Source organism: Pan paniscus, chromosome 17 (assembly GCF_029289425.2).
Source record: "Pan paniscus chromosome 17, NHGRI_mPanPan1-v2.0_pri, whole genome shotgun sequence".
Taxonomy (NCBI): Eukaryota; Metazoa; Chordata; class Mammalia; order Primates; family Hominidae; genus Pan; species Pan paniscus.
The window spans coordinates 34,980,653-34,999,859 of NC_073266.2; the positions used below are offsets into that span (position 1 = coordinate 34,980,653).

At 44.8% G+C, this 19,207-nt stretch overlaps 1 protein-coding gene across 7 annotated transcripts; it reads right to left on the minus strand.

The window, feature by feature from the left end:
* Positions 1-1,735: 1,735 nt before the first annotated feature.
* TGIF1 (TGFB induced factor homeobox 1) lies at positions 1,736-13,000 on the minus strand. 7 transcript variants are annotated; one of them, XM_008971152.4, is made up of 3 exons: positions 12,341-13,000; positions 3,567-3,793; positions 1,736-2,782 (listed from the first exon to the last, which is right to left on the minus strand). In XM_008971152.4, the coding sequence occupies exons 1-3, from the start codon at positions 12,396-12,398 to the stop codon at positions 2,207-2,209; spliced, it is 861 nt and encodes a 286-aa protein (XP_008969400.1). In that variant the 5' UTR covers positions 12,399-13,000; the 3' UTR covers positions 1,736-2,206. The 7 variants fall into 7 exon arrangements, with proteins under 7 accessions (XP_008969400.1, XP_008969407.1, XP_008969401.1 ...); XM_008971159.5 differs by lacking the exon at positions 12,341-13,000 and adding an exon at positions 11,603-11,711; XM_008971153.6 differs by lacking the exon at positions 12,341-13,000 and adding an exon at positions 10,489-10,736.
* Between the last annotated feature and the right edge of the window lie 6,207 nt (positions 13,001-19,207).

Consider the following 19,207-nt stretch of genomic DNA (forward strand, 5'->3'; position numbering starts at 1 on the left):
AGAGGAGCAAAGAAAAAAGCCAAATGGTAAACTCAATCTAAACATATCAATAATTACAGTAAATGTAAATTGACAAATGCTAAGTAAAAGGCAGAGATCATTAGACTAAATAAAAAAGCAAGACCCAAACTATATGCTATGGGATGAACTTCAAAAACACAAATAGGTGAAAAGTAAACAAATTAAAAAGATATATTGCACCATGTAAATTATAAGCATAAAAATCATTTCTATTTGGCTTTGATATGAACAGCTTTTTACATTTATCTTTTCACTTAAATGTACCTGTTTTTAAATAATGGATTACATTCATTCAACACCAACTATTATCAACCATGACCTGTAACAACCTCAATAGGGAAAAAATGAACTAAAACATAGGGAATTTAAGGTGACTTACAGTTTTTCTTTTAAATGAGTCATATGGCTCCTTTCCTTCTCCTTCCAGTATGAGTGATGAAACACCGTAACAGGGCAAACCTTTTAGGACTTGCTCATTTCCCTCATCTATACTAAAGCAAAATGTTCAGCCTTTGATCTAGCTGTTGGAGCAAGTAATGATTCTGGATCACCTTTGCGTCATTCATTTTTATTAATGTTTATTTTGTTCCTTGTATTTACTTTACTAGTACTTTTTGGGTTTTTGTCTATTTCTGTGACTCTCTGAGGTGAGGCCAGACCATTCTAAGCTGATGTGCCCTACGAAGCTGCACCCCACAGGCTAGAGCACAACATTCCCTCACCTAATTTTCTTACGCCTCTTGGTAGTCATCAGCAGTTTTTTTCTTTCACTTACAAGAAAAGTCTTTGAGTTTAGCTCTTTCTACAGTAGGGACTTTCTAAAATAGTTTCAAAATTAGACAAATTTGTATTTTTCTACATTCTTTAAACAATACTGAAGCTCTGATGCTCCCTCACACTTAGACAATTCATAGCTGGGGCAGGGCTGGAAAGAACATGACTGTAACAACAAAGAAAGCTCATACTAAGCATGACTACAAAGAATGGTTTTGTGGCATGTGACAAATCTGCTCAACCATACAAGTGAAAGGAGCAACACCAATTCCCTTCTGGCCATCTGGGCTTTGTAAGTGATTGTCTATCCCAACAAACTCCACTTGTACATAGCACCATTTTTTCACAAACTGTGACCTTGGAAAATACTCACCTAATAAACTGACAATCCCACCATAGACAGAACCCCACTGTTTATTTCATCATTTTAGAAAACACTTTGAGATGTTTTAAAAGGTAATTTCTCTGCAAATACTATGCTACATTTGAATACAAATGCCTTAACTAAATGTACCACTGAACAAAGGTTATTTTAAAGGGTAACGTGGAAAAAGGGCAAGAGATTGCTTGCGTTGTTTTCTTCTGAAAACTTAGCAATAACCGGATGCTTCAAGACTTTTCTTTATAACATGGCCACATTTTAAACTACGCAGGACAGATCAGTAAGGGATTTAGTGGCTAGCTAAACACTAAAATGATTCATTTCAATTTGCCATGCAGTTTAAGTAAAGCTCTAAGGGCCTGCTATGCCTCCTATCAAGAGTAAATATCACACATCCTGTTTATGCAAACTGGCTTGTTGTCCACAGGTTTTCAAAGAGCTGGTGACACCCCCTAACACTGCACCCTACCCCCCCAGCTTCCTGCTCACTGGGGTGCTATATTCCTACTTATTTTTAAGAAGCACCTCCCTCAACAGAAATACTCCGAATTACAACAATTTTTAAAGAAAATACTTTATTATGTCATGAAAAAAAAGGCATCAATCAACTAGATTCATACTTGTTTGAAAAAAAATGGAAAATTTATTAATTAGACAGTATGTGGGCATCCTGTTCCACATGGGAATGAGAAGATGCTATAGGTTCTCTAAGTATTGCACAGTCTGAAAAAATAACAAAAAAAGGGAAGGGGAGGAAAAAAAAAATCACATGATATTGGGAACCATCTCACATTATGAATAATCTACCAAGAAACATTTAAAAAAGAAAACCCTTTGTTTCTGCAGTAGCTTTAAGTTTATAGTTCTTGGAATGACTGTATTCCATTGAAGACATCTCAGTAACAGGAAGCTGTTTAAGCAATCCCATGTGCAAATATTAATAAAAAATATATAAAATAATGCAATTCATCTCTTGCCTTCACCCCGGCAATCATGACATTTCTGAGAACTGTTTTGCTTGAAAATGGGTTAAGCTGTAAGTTTTGCCTGAAGCTCCATCTCTGCAGCCCGTTTGAGTGCAACATCCACTAGAAGCTGAAATCCACTAAAGTCCTGGTTGAGGTCCGGTGGAGTAGGGGGAGGAGTGTTGAAAAGACCACTCTGTGTATTCGTACTTGGTCCAGATTTACATGTGTCCTCTGGGTACATGAGAGAGGTGTCTGTGAAGTTGTTGGCCGCTATCTGCTGTATATCTGTGCTTTGTCCCACACCAACCGACTGGCAGAGAGAGAAAGGGACATCTTTCAATGCAGTCACAGTGGTATGGCAGATCACTGATGGACGAGCCAAAACTGATCCTGGGGATGACGGCTTAGGAGACAGTGGCCTCCCTAGGGTTGGGTTTGGCCCAGCTGTACAGGAATGAAACGGGGTCTCCTCTAGAGCTGGCATGAAGTTTTTGATGCCCATCACGGACTCCACAGAGCTCGTTTCAGAAATCTTGGCCCCACGGCGGGAAATTGTGAACTGATTTGGATCTTTGCCATCCTTTCTCAGCATGTCAGGGAGGAGCCTGCGGCGGGCGTTGATGAACCAGTTACAGACCTGAAATCATATCGGTACGCTTTAACACTTTCCTCATTCACTCAGCCAACGGGTTCTGAGAATGTTCTATGGGGTACCTAATTGATCTTGCTCTCTGTATTAAAGAAAGCATGAAAAGGCTTATCTGAATTTACAATGTTATTTCAAGGTATTTGAGCTCCGCCAAGAAAGCAAGCTACCACCTGTCATAAGCCTTCTAGTTTCTAATACAAATTTCCTTTTTTGTCTCTTCATACTTAAACCTTTTCAGGACGAAGAAAAAGATATAAAATCTCAAATGCTCAAAAATGATTTGAGAGAGAGGTTTACTTTTTAACTCTCCCCATTTTAACCTATCACCTACTGCCCCAACATTTAAGTTAATCAACTACAGGAAAACCTCTCCTTATGAAAAGGGCCACTCCTCCCAGTAACTGATTTTTCCCAGTTCAAATGACTATGTCAACAGACATAACATGAATTACCTCACTGAAGTCGTCCTTGTTTAAATATCAAACCAGTTTCCTGGACAATAGAGTAAGGTTTAACCTCCTTTTAATGTCTGTTGCATAAAGGAAGGTTCTTTTAGGCATTAAAGGAAATGCTATCTGATAGATGACTGTCAACTGTTTCTGTGTTCTCTAAATAGCTAGTTATTAGCTTTTAACACTATCAAGTTTACAATAAAAAGATATTCCTTCTGTCTTTGAGTGGCAAGGAGCTTAATGACTTGACACACAGGAATGCCATAAAATGACTTTGAAACTAAAAATGCATCCGTAAACCTCACGCTCTCTTTCTTTACCTGTAGCGTAGACAGGTGTGTTTGCTGGGACAGCAACGCTTTTTCTTGCTCTGAAGGATAGGCATTGTAACGGTGCTCATACAGCCAATCCCGAAGAATCTGCACAGACTCCTTGGGTAGGTTGCCCCTTCTCCTTCTCTTGCCTGAGCCAGCGGATGAAGAAAGGTCCAAGGGAATGTCCATGCTGTCCTCATCCTCAGTCTCACTGCCAGATGCTGCAACAATACCTAGGAAAGGACAAGGGCCAGTTGTCAGTTGCTTTATAAGCACAGCAACTATTGCAAAGCTCACTTAACGCTGACCATTCAATGTAACCATGCTTTCCCAACAACTGAGAGCGAGGAGAAGGAGCAGTGTTTTCTGTCCTGAATTCAGGGTCCAAGTAAAAGTAGTTTGACTAGCACCACATAGGAGGCTCTCAACCAAATGCCAGATGCCTTTTCTCAGCCGCTTTCCTCGAGGATTCATTAACTTCTCACATTCCTTTTGAATGATGGTCAGAAAACTCTTTCATCTAATCATTGGAGGAGACAAACTGCACCCAAAATGAATAACCTGCCACATTTGAAACAGGAAGGGTGCTATGGCAGTTGGAATGTGCCTACCAACCTTCTTTCTAAGATCAGTGCTAACTAGGAAAAGCAACCTAACCAGTCTTAATGTACATTTTAAATGCTACTCTTCCTCCTTCCTCTACTGAAGGTTTGAAATGAAAGGGAGCACTCGTACATTTTTTTTTTCACGGATATAAGGAAGGAAAATTACATACTACGCTGAACCCAGTTAGTATTCTAAAGGTAAAACACATGTTAAAATTTTCTGCTAACACCATGCATGGTCATTTCTTATTCATTGCTATCCACATTTATTCAAAGTTAGACATCTACTTTAAATGGGCAGTACTAGTCACCTTTTATTAAATACGACCACTGATGTTTTCAGTTTCATCACACAAAAATATTTTTCTACTACTGGTACTTTAGTAACGTCAAAAGATGCCTAATACTAAATGAATTAAAAATGTGTCCTAAATTTCAGCTACCAGTTTGATCTCAACCTAGAATAGAATACTACATATCAATAAGCAGAGTTCAGTCTTAAATGATTACATGACAAAGGAAACTGAATATGCAAGCCCCAGAGGAAGCTCTTTTGGCTGTAAGTACTTTAATCCTGCCAGAAATTTTAAGAATTCACAAGCCATAGAGAATATTTAAATCACAGATGGACTGGGTTCAATAAAGCTTCAGAACTGGCCTTTACAGATATTTAAACGTCATTCTGAACTTAAAAAAAATTAAATAACAAATGCTATTAATTCCACCTTTCAAAAACTACAGCAGGCTACTCCGAATGACTAAAGAAATACATTCTTTTGCTTGTAGACAATCTAGAATCTTAAAAACAGAAATGAATTACAAACAATGGCATGCTTGAACAAAATCAGTACTTCTATATTAGGGGAAGTAATTAAAATAACAAAAATGTAAAGGTAAGCATTTTTAGCTTTGTATGCTTTCTTTCCTCTGTAGTATGTAATTTTGGTTGAAAATATGACTTGACCTTAATTGAGCCAGTTCCCTTGACAGGAAATAAAAACGGAATATTCCTCTTAAGCTAAACACCATGTTTTTTAAAGGAATTTTCCCCACCCTTTTAATGACTCTGACTTGGTGACACATTTTTAGTTTTGGACTGCAGGGGGCAGAAGGTGCTGCAGGGTATTCCTACAAAAGGCAGAACTCTCCAAAGACAAAGTAAAGTTCTAACAAAGAGGTGGATGATCTTGCAAATTCACTTTAGCTCACAGCTTAACAAACAGCTACAAATAAACTGCACAAGAATCCTAAGTTTTAACTGCCATGTATTTGAAATTCCCCTCCCCTGATGATTTAAGTTTTTAAAAAGGTTTTTAAAAGTGCCCATTTAAAACTGAAACTACTTTCACTATTGGCAAGAAGAGACTTTAAAAACCCATATTGAAATTTGGGTGAAGAACTATTAATAAAATAGCTTAAAGAAATTATAGCTGAGTTCCTGTCTCACATTGGCTTTAATAATTAAAGAAATCGAACTTTTAAAAAAAGTGTCAAGTTAATTAAATGACTAAAGCAAATTTGAATAAAGCAATTTGTTTAAACTCTCCAACGTCTGAAAAGCCAGACATTCTTCTCAAGGCTATTATCTCCTTCCATTTTTTAATCTAGAAAAAGTGTGAAAATTTGCTCATTGAACAGTGAATTCCCAACTGTAAGTTGGTAATCACAAAGAGTTTGAAACAAAAAAGGCCCCTGAAGGCTGCCCTTTGATCTGCTTGCCTAGTTTGACAAGAAGCCTGATCTTTCAGAATAGGTTAGTGACACACAAAAGCAGGTTTCAGTTAAGCAACACCAAACTGCAGCGCGACTTTACTCTGTTCTCAGTTCATTTAAATAAATGAATGCCAGGCCTCTGGAACTCTTAACAAATATTTCCAATATGTGCACAAAAGCTGAAGTAACAGGAAGTTAAGACTTCAGTGCCTTGGCTACGCCAGCTGATATTTCACTGCAGTAAAACCACGTTTGCTGCTGTCAGGACTGTTTTCATTAAAACTCTCCCTCCTGGTTGTGGCTCAGCTTGGAAAAACAAAGACTTTTTTTCCTCCTTACTCATTTCCTATTGTAACAGCGCTTTTGAAAAGTTTCCCGGTTAAGACTTATTTCCAAACGTCTTGCTTTGCTTACACTTTAAAAAATGTGGCGGTGGGGAGGGTGGGGGCAGGATCACAAGCTTCTTTCACGCTATCCACATACAAGGAAATGTTGTGGAGAAAGCCACAACATGGCCTGAGGATCCCACCGCTCTAAGCAGCGACCTTGTTCCTGCACGTTCTTTTTTTTTTTTTTTGAGACAGAGTTTCACTCTTGTCACCCAGGCTGGAGTGCAATGCCGCAACCTCGGCTCACCGCAACCTCCGCCTCCAGGGTTCAAGCGATTCTCTTGCCTCAGCCTCCCGAATAGCTGGGATTACAGGCAAAAGCCACCACGCCCGGCTAATTTTGTGTTTTTAGTAGAGACGGGGTTTCTCCATGTTGGTCAGGCTGGTCTCGAACTCCCGACCTCAGATGATCTGCTCGCCTAGGCCTCCCAAAGTGCTGGGATTACAGGCGTGAACCACCGCGCCCAGCCCTGCACTTTCTTTTCTGAATAGCTCGGTAACATCGTGAGACAGGGAGGCAGGCAGACACCAGTTGTGAAGAGCCTCTAGAAATAAGATTGATGGGAAAAGTCGAGATGCACAATTAGGAAAAAGCAAATTTAACTCAACAAGTTTCCTGACCAGAAGTTCTCCTTTGAGCTGGGAGCAATGTCTCTTGCCTGTAATCCCAGAACTTTGGGAGGCCAAGGCGAGAGGATTTCTTGCGCCCAGGAGTTCGAGACTAGCCTGGGCAACATAGCCAGACCCGGTCTCCAGGAACAAAAGAAAAAAAAAATCAGTATCTCCTTGGGAGAAGCAACAGGCATTGAACACTCAAGCCACCAAATCCAAGGTATGGTTGGCTACCCCAGCCAAAGAGCAATCCCAAAGCAGGAATTCAACAGTTAAAAACTGGGAGCAAAAAGACTTAGTGGATTTTCCTTATCGATCCTTCTCATTGTTTTTAAGTCATTTTAGGAGATCTTTTGGCGTCACTCTCAGCTTTCTGGGAGGACACACTATTATCACAAAACAAGCTTACCCCGGGCTCAGGAATGGAGCTGAAAGTGCACTTGTTTTAAGAAAACTTGAAAATATTTGCAGACTTTTATAAGACAAGACAGTAAGGAGGGCCCGACTTCCTCAGGAGTCTTTCCAGAGCCGACGGGGAAGGCTCCCCCCTCCCAGGTAGTTTTAGAGGAGGACGGCGGAGGAGCACGGGGAGAGGGAGGGGCCCAAGGAGGAAAAGCAAGTAGCTTTTGTTCTTGAGAGTTCCTCGGCCTCAAGTGAAACAGGGCGGCCCGCACACTGCACGAGTTAGCACAAGCAAAGGAACTCCAGGACCCAAGAAACTAGAAATGAGGCCGTGAATCCCACTTTCTCACAGGCCTGCCCACCCCAGACGACTCGCCAGGGAAACCTAAAAGGGGAAAGAAACCCGGGTAACCTCGGCAGCCTCGGCTCCCCCAAAGAGCCCTGAACCAGTCGCAAAGTTTCCCCTTCAACCCGTCACCTTTCATTGTTTCCATGAGTCGGCGCCGAGGAGCTGGACCCTGTGCGCCCTGGGATGGGGACCGCGGAAGTTCCCACCGATGCGGCCGGCGGGGCCCAGCCTTGGTCCCCAGCTCCGGGGAGAGGGCACGCGGCTGTGGGCAGCGCGCCGGTGGAGGAGGGGGGGCGCAGGAGGACCCCAGGAGCGCAGAGGGGGTCGCCAGGGAGGACCACAGCGCTGGGGGAAGGTAGGCCAAAGTGCCGCGGGAGAGTCGGGGGGACGCCAGAAAAGCCGTGGAAAAGGAGCACTGGGGATTCCCGGGGTGGGAGGCGGGCCATGGAAAGTAATCAGAGCCGCCCCCGCCAGAGCCCGAACAATGCGGGGAGCCCACCCCGGCGGACACCCGGCTCTGCGCTAGAACCATCCTCGAAACACAGAGCCCCTCACTTATTCCAGGGAGGCCCACCACAACAGACAGCGCGTGTCTCTAGACCTGTCAGTCCTCCCAAGGGTCGGCACGGCTTTCACGGGGCGTCTCGGACGCTCCCCGCGCGTTTTCTCCCACGGCCAATTCCCTGTCCCGAGTCCTCCCTCCGTCCCGCGGGGAGGGGTCCTTAGGGCGTTCTACCAACAACGACTACCAGTTGATCCGAGTTTCAAGTTTAATTTCACTCTCGCTGGGAAAGCCTGGAGGCAGAGGGAAGCTCCGCGCGTTTCAGGGCCTCCCACAGAAACGCAGCCGAAGGAACCCCGCTGGCCTTGAGGCTACCCCCCAGGAACGCCCCCCAGCGGGCCGGGTCTGAAAGAATGTGGAGTTCCAAACTCCAGGCGGCTCCCGGGCATGCGCAGTAGCGCCGCCCCTCCCGTCCGCTTCCCGAGTGATTAACTTCTGTTTTGAACCACTCCACATAAATCACAACAGAAACGCCACCTCCAGCCCACAGCGGAACACTCGGGGGACCTCCCAGCCAGGGACTCAATTTTTGTTAACTTCAAAAGGGACTTCACATTCTTTGACCTTTCGGGGTGTTTTGTGTGGTTTCTCCACCCCCCGTCCCCCTCCGGTGTATTTTGTTTTTAAACCAAACTGACGGCAAGTTTTAGTTGTAAAGCTTCCAGAACACTTCGTGGAAACAATGACAGCCTTGCTCTTTGCACTTACAACCAAGCCTGCTTGTCACATTTGGACGCATTTTGACTGCATGCCGCTTGAAGCTGCTGGCCCTGGGTGCTAACTCTTCCTCCTGGCCCAAAATTCATCGTGGGAAAACTTTTAGAGACTGGGGATTTGTAAAAGTCTAGCTTTCCAAAGCTGTTTACACCCGAGGGCGATGAGGGGGGTCCAGAATCGCATTCCTTCGATCGTAAAAACACCACATCCCTAAAGAACAGTGCTAGGGCCCGGCGGGGAGTAGGGGGGCGGCGGGGGCCGGGGCGGGGGGAGCCTAGGAGTGGAACTTTCAGACAAAGGCGCGGCGGTCCCGCGGCCCCGGCCGCCTGGGTCCGGATCGGGAAAAACGAGGTGCTGGGTCCTCCCTACTCGGACCCCATATCCCCAGCACGCGAGAAAGAGCGAGAAGCCACGCGGCGGCTGGGCCGAGCGTGGGGTGTCGGCGGAGACAATGAAACTTGCAGGCGCACAAACAAGGCGCTGAGCGTGTTTCTTGACAACGTGCCAGCAGCGTGGAGAGGCTCGCCCCACAACAGCCCCTCGTGTTGTGTCTAGCAGGAAAACAGCCGCTGCCGTTTCAGACGCAGCCTCAACAAAGAGCACGGCCGCCACTCCAGCATGAGAGCCCCTGGGCGGAAAAGTCCACCAAGTGACTCCGCGCGGCGCGGCCCGGCCAGCACGTTTCCCGGGACTCGCGTCTTCTGGTGCGCGCAGCCCGCGGCCGCCTTACCTTTCTTGCCTTTCATTCTGGATCTCCCCTCCCAGCGCGAGGCAAGGCTGGGGTCTGGAGGGGCCAGGAGCGGGGACACAGGGGATAAGCGAACGTCTCCTTCACAGCCGACTCTCCCGTAACTTGTAGGACGTGCTCCAGCCGTTATTGCTAAACAGGGCGCTCTGATCCCAGGCGCCCGCTCCTTGGGTGGAATTCAAGTGACACTTGGGCTTCCTCCCGCCGGGATCTTCTGGCAGCCGGCCGGGGGCTCTCCTTCGCCCAACTCTCTCCCCTCCCCTCTCCGCTCCTTTGTTCCCTGCTCCTGCTCGGCGCACCTCGGCGCTGTCAGAGTGAGAGAGGCGAGGAGGGAAGGTACAGGAGGTCCTGCCTCCGCCCCCAGCCGCCCGCCCCGTCCCCCTCCCGCCCCGCCGCTCCTCCGCCCCTCCCCCGCACCTTCCAGCCGGGAAGACTGGACCGAGCGCGGCGGCCGCTGTCACTCGTCCCTCGGGGGCGGCGGTGCGGACGCGGGGGGTGGCCGGGTCCAGAAACACGATCCTTTCCGCCTGCCGCGCACGGACCGCCCGCATCCCTCGCCCGGCGGTGGGGGCACCAGCCGAGCGCCCCAGGTTTCTCCCTTGGGCCTTTCTTCCCGGGGCTGGCGAGGGTGCGTTTGGTTCGGAAACTGCAACAGATGGAAAAAAGGACACCTCCCTCCTTCCCTCCTCCACCCCCGGGAAGAAAAGCCTCCCCGTCTCGTTTTTGACAGTTGCCCCGAACTCTACTGGCCCTGCTCTAGCCGCACAAGACAGCCGCCTCTGATTCAAGGGGCGGGGCACGGGAGGAAAAGTATTCGAGACAAGAACCAACTTCTTCCAGAATGCGCGGCTGCCATTGACACGCGGGCGCGGCGCGGCGCACCCTTCTCCTCCCGGGGCTCTTCCTCCAGCAGCAACAGTGGGAGGTCGGCGGGGGTGGGGCGGGGGGGAATGATGAGACACAGCCTAAACGAACGTCTGTTCCCCCGGGCTAAAGCTGCGAGTTCCGGACTGGATTGCAAGGCAGTTTCGAAATCTGACACGTTGCGGACAGACACTTGTCATGCTCACATGCTCTTTAAACGTCTCTGCCTGGGGACGGCCGGGCGCGCGCCTGCCTCACCAAGACTCCGCCTGACACCCCGAGTCGCCGAACCCCGGCAGCGGCCACTTTTATAGCTAAGGGGTGACCACGCCGTGGCTGCTCATCTGTTTCGGTCAACAGTGTCTACTCTTAGGATTGGAACCCTGCTAGGGGATCCCTCCTCCCATTTCAAACAGAAACTAGCCATTAAGTAAACACCCGTTCCTGTTGGCTTATTTTGGTCCACAGTTAGGAGGGATCCAACAGGAGTTTCTTGATGAAATTGCGCTTTCAAAGACCAGATGCTGTTTGGCTGACTTGAAGAAACGCATGCCCCCTCCTCTGGTTCTAGTTTTCGCGTGGTTACGTCCTGTTGTTTTGAAGCAAACGAACTGTCACATGCCACACAATGAGACTTCCCCCATCACTTTAAAAAAAGGAAAGAAAAGCCCTAAACGTAAATAAGCCTAGCAGAGACAGCGCCCGGGTCTGCCTCCAGTCTGGGCTCTGTGCTGTTTTTGTTCGGTAACCTCGGTGGAGATCCCGGCAGAAGAAACTCTGTGGAAATAAGATTAAACCCGAGGAGTACTAAGACGGCCAAGGGATAACTAACTCGACTTCGGAGCGTCTGTTTCAGGAATTAGAGCCAGCCTGCCACCCTCTCTCAAAAAAAAAAAAAAAAAAGACACCCCCGCCCCTAGAATGCGTGGAGGCCAGAGTTTAAAAAGCTTGGGTGGTTTTTCCAATTACAGGACTAAAATGAATCAACAGGGAAAAAAAGCGTCTCTCTAAGAAGGCAGCAACCTTACGATTTTTTTCTTCTGTGGTTTGCTGACTGCTCGGCACAGAAGAGAACACACACCTAAAACGGCTCGGGGGGAACGTGGTCCTGGGGAGAAGCCACCCGCCCGGACGCTGCCCTGCAACTGCCGGGAGCACAGTTCCTTCCCGGACCTGGCTGCAGATGAATCAGCTGCTGCGCCCGGTGCGGGACAGATGTGGCGCAGGGAGGGGGCCAGCGCCCCCGCCGCCCGTTAGAGGGCCGCCTCGCTATTTCATTTGAAGGGTTGTTTGTGGCTGGGATTGGTGGCTCATATCCGCTGGGGAGCCGGGAGCGGAGGGAGGAGAGACGCAGGGAGGAGGAGCCGGGGGCTGGGCGACGCTGCGACTCCGCGGCCTGAGTGGCAGGAGCCTCGTCTGGAACCGGGCGGTTACTGGGGAGACGCTTTGTTTGCTAACTTCGAAAGCGGCTTCGGCTACCTCGGCCGCTTTCGAAGCCACTCCACAAAACACGCCTTCGGTCGGTTTAACCCTACCTCCCCCCGCCCGCTTTAGCCAGCTCGAGACAAAAATGTTTCCCTCTTCCCCGTGGTTCTCCTTGGCCACGCGGTGGCTCTCATTATGTACACAAAGGTAGCTTTGCTTTCGTCCAAGTGGACTTGGCTAATGACTGCGATTCTCAGGCAACCGAGATGGAAACCGAGAATTGGAAAGGGTTTATAGCTTGAAAACAAACTTTCCAGGGGAAGGGGGGAGGGGCGGAGACAATTAAAAGCCTCTTTCAAATTAGGGGGAGGAAAAAACGGAGATGTGAACTCACCTTGGCTAGAAGTCAGGCTTGATCGGGCCAATGCACAACTTTTGCCCGAGCAAGTCATATCCAAACAGTTATTAAAGCTGGCGAGGCACTCCAAAGAGAAACACTGGCACAGTTCTGTGATGTAGCGAAAGCTTACAGCCCAACCGCTCCCGTAGATGCACCCCCACTGCCTCCCCCCAGCCAACGCTGATCTCAAACTTGTTTGGAGTTTTGGATTCTTGGTGCATTCTGGGAAGAAAGTGCCTAGGGTCAGCGCAACGTAACAAAGGGAACAGCCTCAAAAAAGTGGGCTTCAGATACCAGCAATTGCTTAGTGTATTTTTTGTTGATTCGTTTTTCTCGAGGTGGAAAAACAAGTTTCATTTCTAGCTCTGTCAGTCCCTTCCAGTCTCGGGGCCTTGCTATAAAACGGATTCAATGACTTTTAAGATTCTTTCCAGTGCTTTTTTTTTTTTAAAGTATATAGATTCAAATTTGCTACATATTATTTGCTGATTCATATGAATGTTACTTGAATTGGGAAATTGCTTGAGTAAAATTGAGGCGTTGCTTGGTGCTGGCGGAGGCTGCTGATAAACGTTTTTCACCATTATTTTTTTTCTCTCCAGGCACACATAGTTCCTTTTGGTGTCTTATCTTCTGAAGCTGCCTCAAAGCCAAGCAAAGAAAGTTGTTAAAAAGTTAAGTTACTTTTCACAGCCTGCAAACCCTTCAAAGGCAAGAACTCAAATAGAAACTTGGAAAGGCAGATAAGCCAGAAAAGTGTACTAATAAATGCACTTAATATGATTATTTTTTGATGCCAGGTCCACCAAGTGAAGATTGGAGGATGTATTTGTTTCTTCTACTCAACAACAATTGATAAAGCATGAGTTCCATCAAGGACTGTGTTCTAGGTGGAGAAAGGGTGACTCACCCAGTCATTGGATCTCTTTCACTTCCAGTCTCTGGAAGGCAGATATCTTTATAAAATATGCAGACAGCTAGGCTCTAAACACTGGACAAGAGGTCTGTAATCATCCAGTCACATCTCAGGTCAGAGGGTCTTGGACTGCTTAAGAAAGAGCTGACCATTGTCTTAAGAACCTGGGGCTGGCCTAGAGCCATCTTGAGGTGATTTTATCAGCCCCATCAGGATAATTCTCCTCAGCTTCCTTGCATGAATAGTGTAACTGGTGCTACTACTTTTGTTTTTAGTCACTTTTCCCAGCCCTCCTTTTTCCTCTGTAGCCAAGTCATCACTTCTCTTTACCTAAATGAGTTTTGGAATCCAGGGGATAAAACGGAAAGATAGGCAGGGCGCTGTGGCTCACACCTGTAATCCCACCACTTTGGGAGGCCGAGGTGGGTGGATCACCTGAGGTCAGGAGTTTGAGACCAGCCTGACCAATATGGTGAAACCCCATCTCTACTAAAAATACAAAAATTAGCCGGGCGTGGTGGCGTGTGACTGTAGTCCCAGCTACTTGGGAGGCTGAGACAGGAGGGTTGCTTGAACCTGGGAGACAGAGGTTGCAGAAAGCTGAGATCGTGCCATTGCACTCCAGCCTGGGTGACAGAGCAAGACTCTGTCTCAAAAACAAAAACAAAAAAACGGAAAGATAATTCCTTGAGCACAAGCTTCACTCTCCTTATTCTCAACATCTGTGTCTATATTATTCTTTACAGTTTATGAAACACTTATTTAATCTCACTTAATGCCCAAACTAGTGATGTTAGTTATTTTTTTAAAAAAGTCAAGATCACTTAACACATCCAAATATAACAAAGTTAAAAGGCATAAAACTGGGTACCCAACATAAATTATCTGATGATAAATCAAGTGGTCTCTGGGAAATCTTGTCATTTCAGAAGGTCAGATGGATGTGGAGGGCAGAAACTAACCTCAGATTATGCCAGGGACGCCAGGGCCTCCTGAACACTGTAGGGGGTTGTGCTCTGAAATCTACCTCCAGTTTTACAAGAAGCTGTCTTCCAATCTGTCTGCGCTTTTTTTTTTTTTTGCTTCTCTTTTATTTATTTATTTATTTTTTTTGAGACAGAGTTTTGCTCTGTCGCCCCAGGCTGGAGTGCAGTGGCGCAATCTCGGCTCACTGCAAGCTCGCGATCTCGGCTCACTGCAAGCTCCGCCTCCTGGGTTCACGCCATTCTCCTGCCTCAGCCTCCCGAGTAGCTGGGACCACAGGCGCCTGCCACCACGCCCAGCTAATTTTTTGTGTTTTTAGTAGAGACAGGGTTTCACCATGTTAGCCAGGATGGTCTCGATCTCCTGACCTCATGATCCGCCCGCCTCAGCCTCCCAAAGTGCTGGGATTACAGGCGTGAGCCACTACGCCCGGCCTTCTTCTCATTTTTTAACTACAAAAAAAGTTCTGAAAATTCAAGCAAGAGAGAATATACTAAGTGAGACATGGCCGACCTGGTAACTGCCCCCTTCCATTCTTCATTTAGGCATTTGTATATTATGCACAAATGTAATGGGTTTTCCATTGTTATTTGTTCCCAAGTCCCCTCTGCCCGGGATGTTCCTTCACCACTTGTTGATCCTCTGGTAGTTTCTCACCAGTCAAGGCTAGGCCTAAATGTTACTTCTTAGAGGAGTCTTCGCTGATCACCTGACCTAAATTAGGTAGCCCCACTGCCATCGTGTAGCTCAGGAGTTCTCAACCATAGCCCTATTGACATTTGGGGCTGGATCATTCTTTCTTGTGGGGCTGTCCTGTGCATTGTAGGATATTTAGCAACATCCCTGGACACTAACCAGTGTGTGCCAGTAGCATCCTTCCCCCAAGTTGTGACAAACACAGATGTCTCCATATGTTGGCAGATGTTCCATGGGGATAGAAATGGGGGAGGGGGATCACCCCTGGTTCAGAAACACAAATCTAGCTCAATCCTTTATTTCTTCCATAACATCACAGTTTTCAATTATTTTGCTTATTTGACTGTTGGCTTGGTTTTTTCCCTCTGACCTCCCACTCAAATGTATGTTCATTATTAAATCCTTTTTTAAATTTGTTTTGTTTTTTTATTTTTAAAAAATTTTCATTATTAAATATTTATGCACTTAAGTGAACCGAGATCGCACCACTGTACTCAAGCCTGGGTGACAGAGTGAGACTCCGTCTCAAAAACAACAACAACAAAAAACAAAAACAAATAAAACCTTTATGCACTTAATACAGTGCCTAACACATCATAGGTACCCAATATTTATCAAATGAATAATGCATGAAAGTGAGACTATATGGGAGCTAAATGATAAGAACTTACGAACACAAAGAAGGAAACATCAGACACTGGGGTTTACTTGAGTGAGGAGGGTGGGAGGAGGGAGAGGAGCAGAAATTTTGGGTACTGGGCTTATCTGGATGATGAAATAATATGTACAACAAACCCTGTGACATGTTTTCTTATTTAAGAAACCTTCACATGTACCACCAAATGTAAATTAAAGTTAAAAAATTTTAAAAAGACAAAAAAAAAAAAAAGAAAAGAAAGTGAGACTATAAGAATAATTAAAAATAAGAAAACAGGCCGGGTGCAATGGTTCATGCCTGTAATCCCAGCATTTTGGGAGGCTGAGGCAGGTGGATCATGAGGTCAGGACCTCGAGACCAGCCTAGCCCATATGGTGAAACCCGTCTCTACTAAAAATACAAAAATTAGCTGGGCATGGTGGCACAGTGGTGGCACGCGCCTGTAGTCCCAGCTGCTCGGTAGGCTGAGGCAGGAGAATCGTTTGAACCCGGGAGGTGGAGGTTGCAGTGAGCCGAGATCGTGCCACTGCACTCCAGCCTGGGTGAAAGAGCTAGACTCCGTCTCAAAAAAAAAAAAAAAGAAAGAATACAATCATTTATTGTATACAGCATGCCAGGCAGTATGCAAATACTTTCCTTCTTTTATTTTATTTACTACTTAAAACAACCCTAAGAAGTACTCATGGCCAGGTACAGTGGCTCATGTCTGTAATCCCAGCACTTTGGGAGGCCAAGGTGGGCAGATCATCTGAGGTCAGGAGTTCGAGACCAGCCTGGCCAACATGGTGAAACCCCATGGTGAATTCAAGTGAATTTCAAGTGAATTCGTGAGGCACGAGAATTCACTTGAACCTGGGAGGTGGAGTGAGCCGAGATTGCGCCATTGCACTCCAGCCTGGGTAACAGAACGAAATTACATCTCAAAAAAAAAGTTCTCATTATTATTATTTTCATATTATATTGGCTGGGCTTGGTGGTATACACCTGTAGTGCATAGAGTTAGAGCCTGCAGAGCCTGGAAGTTCAAGGCTGCAGTGAGCTATATTGCACCACTGTTGTCCAGTCTGGGAGACAAGAGCGAAACCCTATCTGGAAAAAAAAAAAAAAGTATTATTATCCCCACCTTACAGATGAAGAAGTTGTAGTCTGTGGGAGTTAATTAATTTATCCTGCCAGTATAACCCATGAGCCAATAATCTAAACAATACTAATATTCTGCAATTTGCTTTTTCATTTATTTTCTTAGTAATGAGCATTTAATTGTTTCCAATGTGTAACTCAGCACAAAAAGATAGTGCAATTACATTTGAAATATTTAACAACTGATAGAATACGCGCATCAGCCAATTAGAAGAGCCCCTTCTGATTGTGTACTGGGGCATACTGATAATGAACCAGCTGGGCCCAACAGAATGTTAGTTTGTATGCAGATCTTTTGGGGCTTCTGTGAGCATATCTGTAGGAGTTTCTGGGAGGTGGAATAGCTGCATCAAAACGTGTTTCATTCAGAATTTTGATAGATATTGCCAAATTGCCTCCAAATGATCTTACCTATTTAAAATCTCACCAAAGTTATGTGAGATCTCTTTCTTTGTGCCCTCACTAACGCTGAATATTATCAATCAATTTCCTATTTGTCTATCTCCCAGGTAAGTAAATGGAACCAAATGTTTTTATTGTTCACATTTCTTTGAGAGGGTGAGCCCATTTTTGTGTATGTATTAGTCATCTTTATTTCTTCTTCTTGCTTATTCATAACATTATTTTTTAAAGATTTTTTATTTATTTAATAAAAGTAGAGATGTGGTCTCACTATGTTGCCCAGGCTGGTCTTGAACTCCTTGGTTTCAAGGGATCCTCCCATCTCAGTCTCCCAAAGTGCTTGGATTACAAGTTGAGCTACTGCACAATCCTGTTCATAACTTTTGCCAACTTTTCTATTGTATTGATTTTTTTGGTATATTCTTTTTTCTTTTCTTTTTAAAATGATAAGTAAGGGACAGCCTATTTTTGTATTAGCTTAAAAGCTCATCTGACAAAGAGCAAAAAGCAGTGAACTAATATTATAAATGCAAGAAGGCAATGTGTCCCCATTTGTTTAAAAAAAAATCATTGGACTAAGTACTATATTTATATTATAAAAGACCTTCAGAATACTGTACCAGTTTTTAACTTATTCCTTTTCTTTCCACTAAAGGGTTAATTCATCCACATTTCCATTTATCACAGTTACTTCTTCCCAAAGCTCTAGAGTAGCCATTTATAATAGCAATAAAATGATGAAATATCTAGGAATAAAATTGACAGAAATTTGTGCAAGGTTTATAAAGAAAACTTTAAAACCCTACTGAGAGACATAAAGGAAGACAAGTAAAATAAAAGACAACTTATTCTTTCTAGCAAGATCCAATAGTGAAAGTTATATAAAGATGTTTATTCTCCCCAAATCAGTCTTTAAATTCAAAGTGATTTTCATTAAAATACCAACAGGGCTTTCTTTTTCTTTTTAATTGATGAAACAATGCCACAGTTCATTGAAATTAAAACCTCACAGCAGCTGGGGAAATTCTGAAAGAGAAGAGCTGGTATAGGGGAACACTGGGGAAGCCTTCCAAATATTAAAGCATATTTTGAAGTCTATAATTTAAATGTAAAAGTTTTATGCTGGAGAAATAATAAAGAAGAAACAATAAGGAGGCAGATTAGAATATAATGGGGATTTAGATTTTGGCAAAGGTGGCTTTTCATATCAGAGATAAATTGAATTGGGATAATTGACTACCTTCGGTTAAAAAAATAAAGCTAAATCTCCATTTCACTCCCTTAACGTAAGTACAATTCATCTGAATGAAATGTAAAAGTAATTTAAAATGCACCTATGTATATTCTAGAATAGTGGTTCTCAAAGCAGGGTGTGTATGTGGCAATTTTTCCTTCCAGGGAACATTTGACAATGTCGGGAGACATGTTTGGTGACTGCAACTGGAGACGAGGTGTTGCTACTGGCATCTAGTGGATAGAGACCAGGGATGCTGCTCAACATTCTACCATGCACACCACAGCCCCCACAACAAGAATTCTCCTGTTCAAAATGTCAGTAGTGCCAAGGGTGAAACACACACTTCTAGAAGAAAGCATGAGTAAATGTATGATCTTGGAGTGGGGAAGGCCTTTCTAATCAGAGCACAAAATCAAGAAATGATGAGATATAAATGTTTATAAGTACTTTGTTTCTTAGAAAGAATTTATGTTTAAGGAAAAATTGTATACAATTTTCAAAAGCTAAGAAACTTGGAAAAATAGTTGTAGTACATTCAGGCATAAGCCCAATTGACTTAATTCATGAAGAGCTTATACAAACCGTAGAAAAGAAAAACTGTGTTTAAAAAGTTGGACAGCCTGTAGATTTGTATTTTACCTAAAAAGGAATCCAGATAACCAAAAAACATGGAGGAGGGGACATGAAAACTTTGTTTTTCTGTCATTACAACAATAAAGTAAATCAGACTGAACTGATACGGAAAGATTATTAATAGATGTTAAGTTGTTTTATTTAAAAGCAAGGTATAGAACTCTACAATATTATCCCTTTTGCATAAAATTTTTG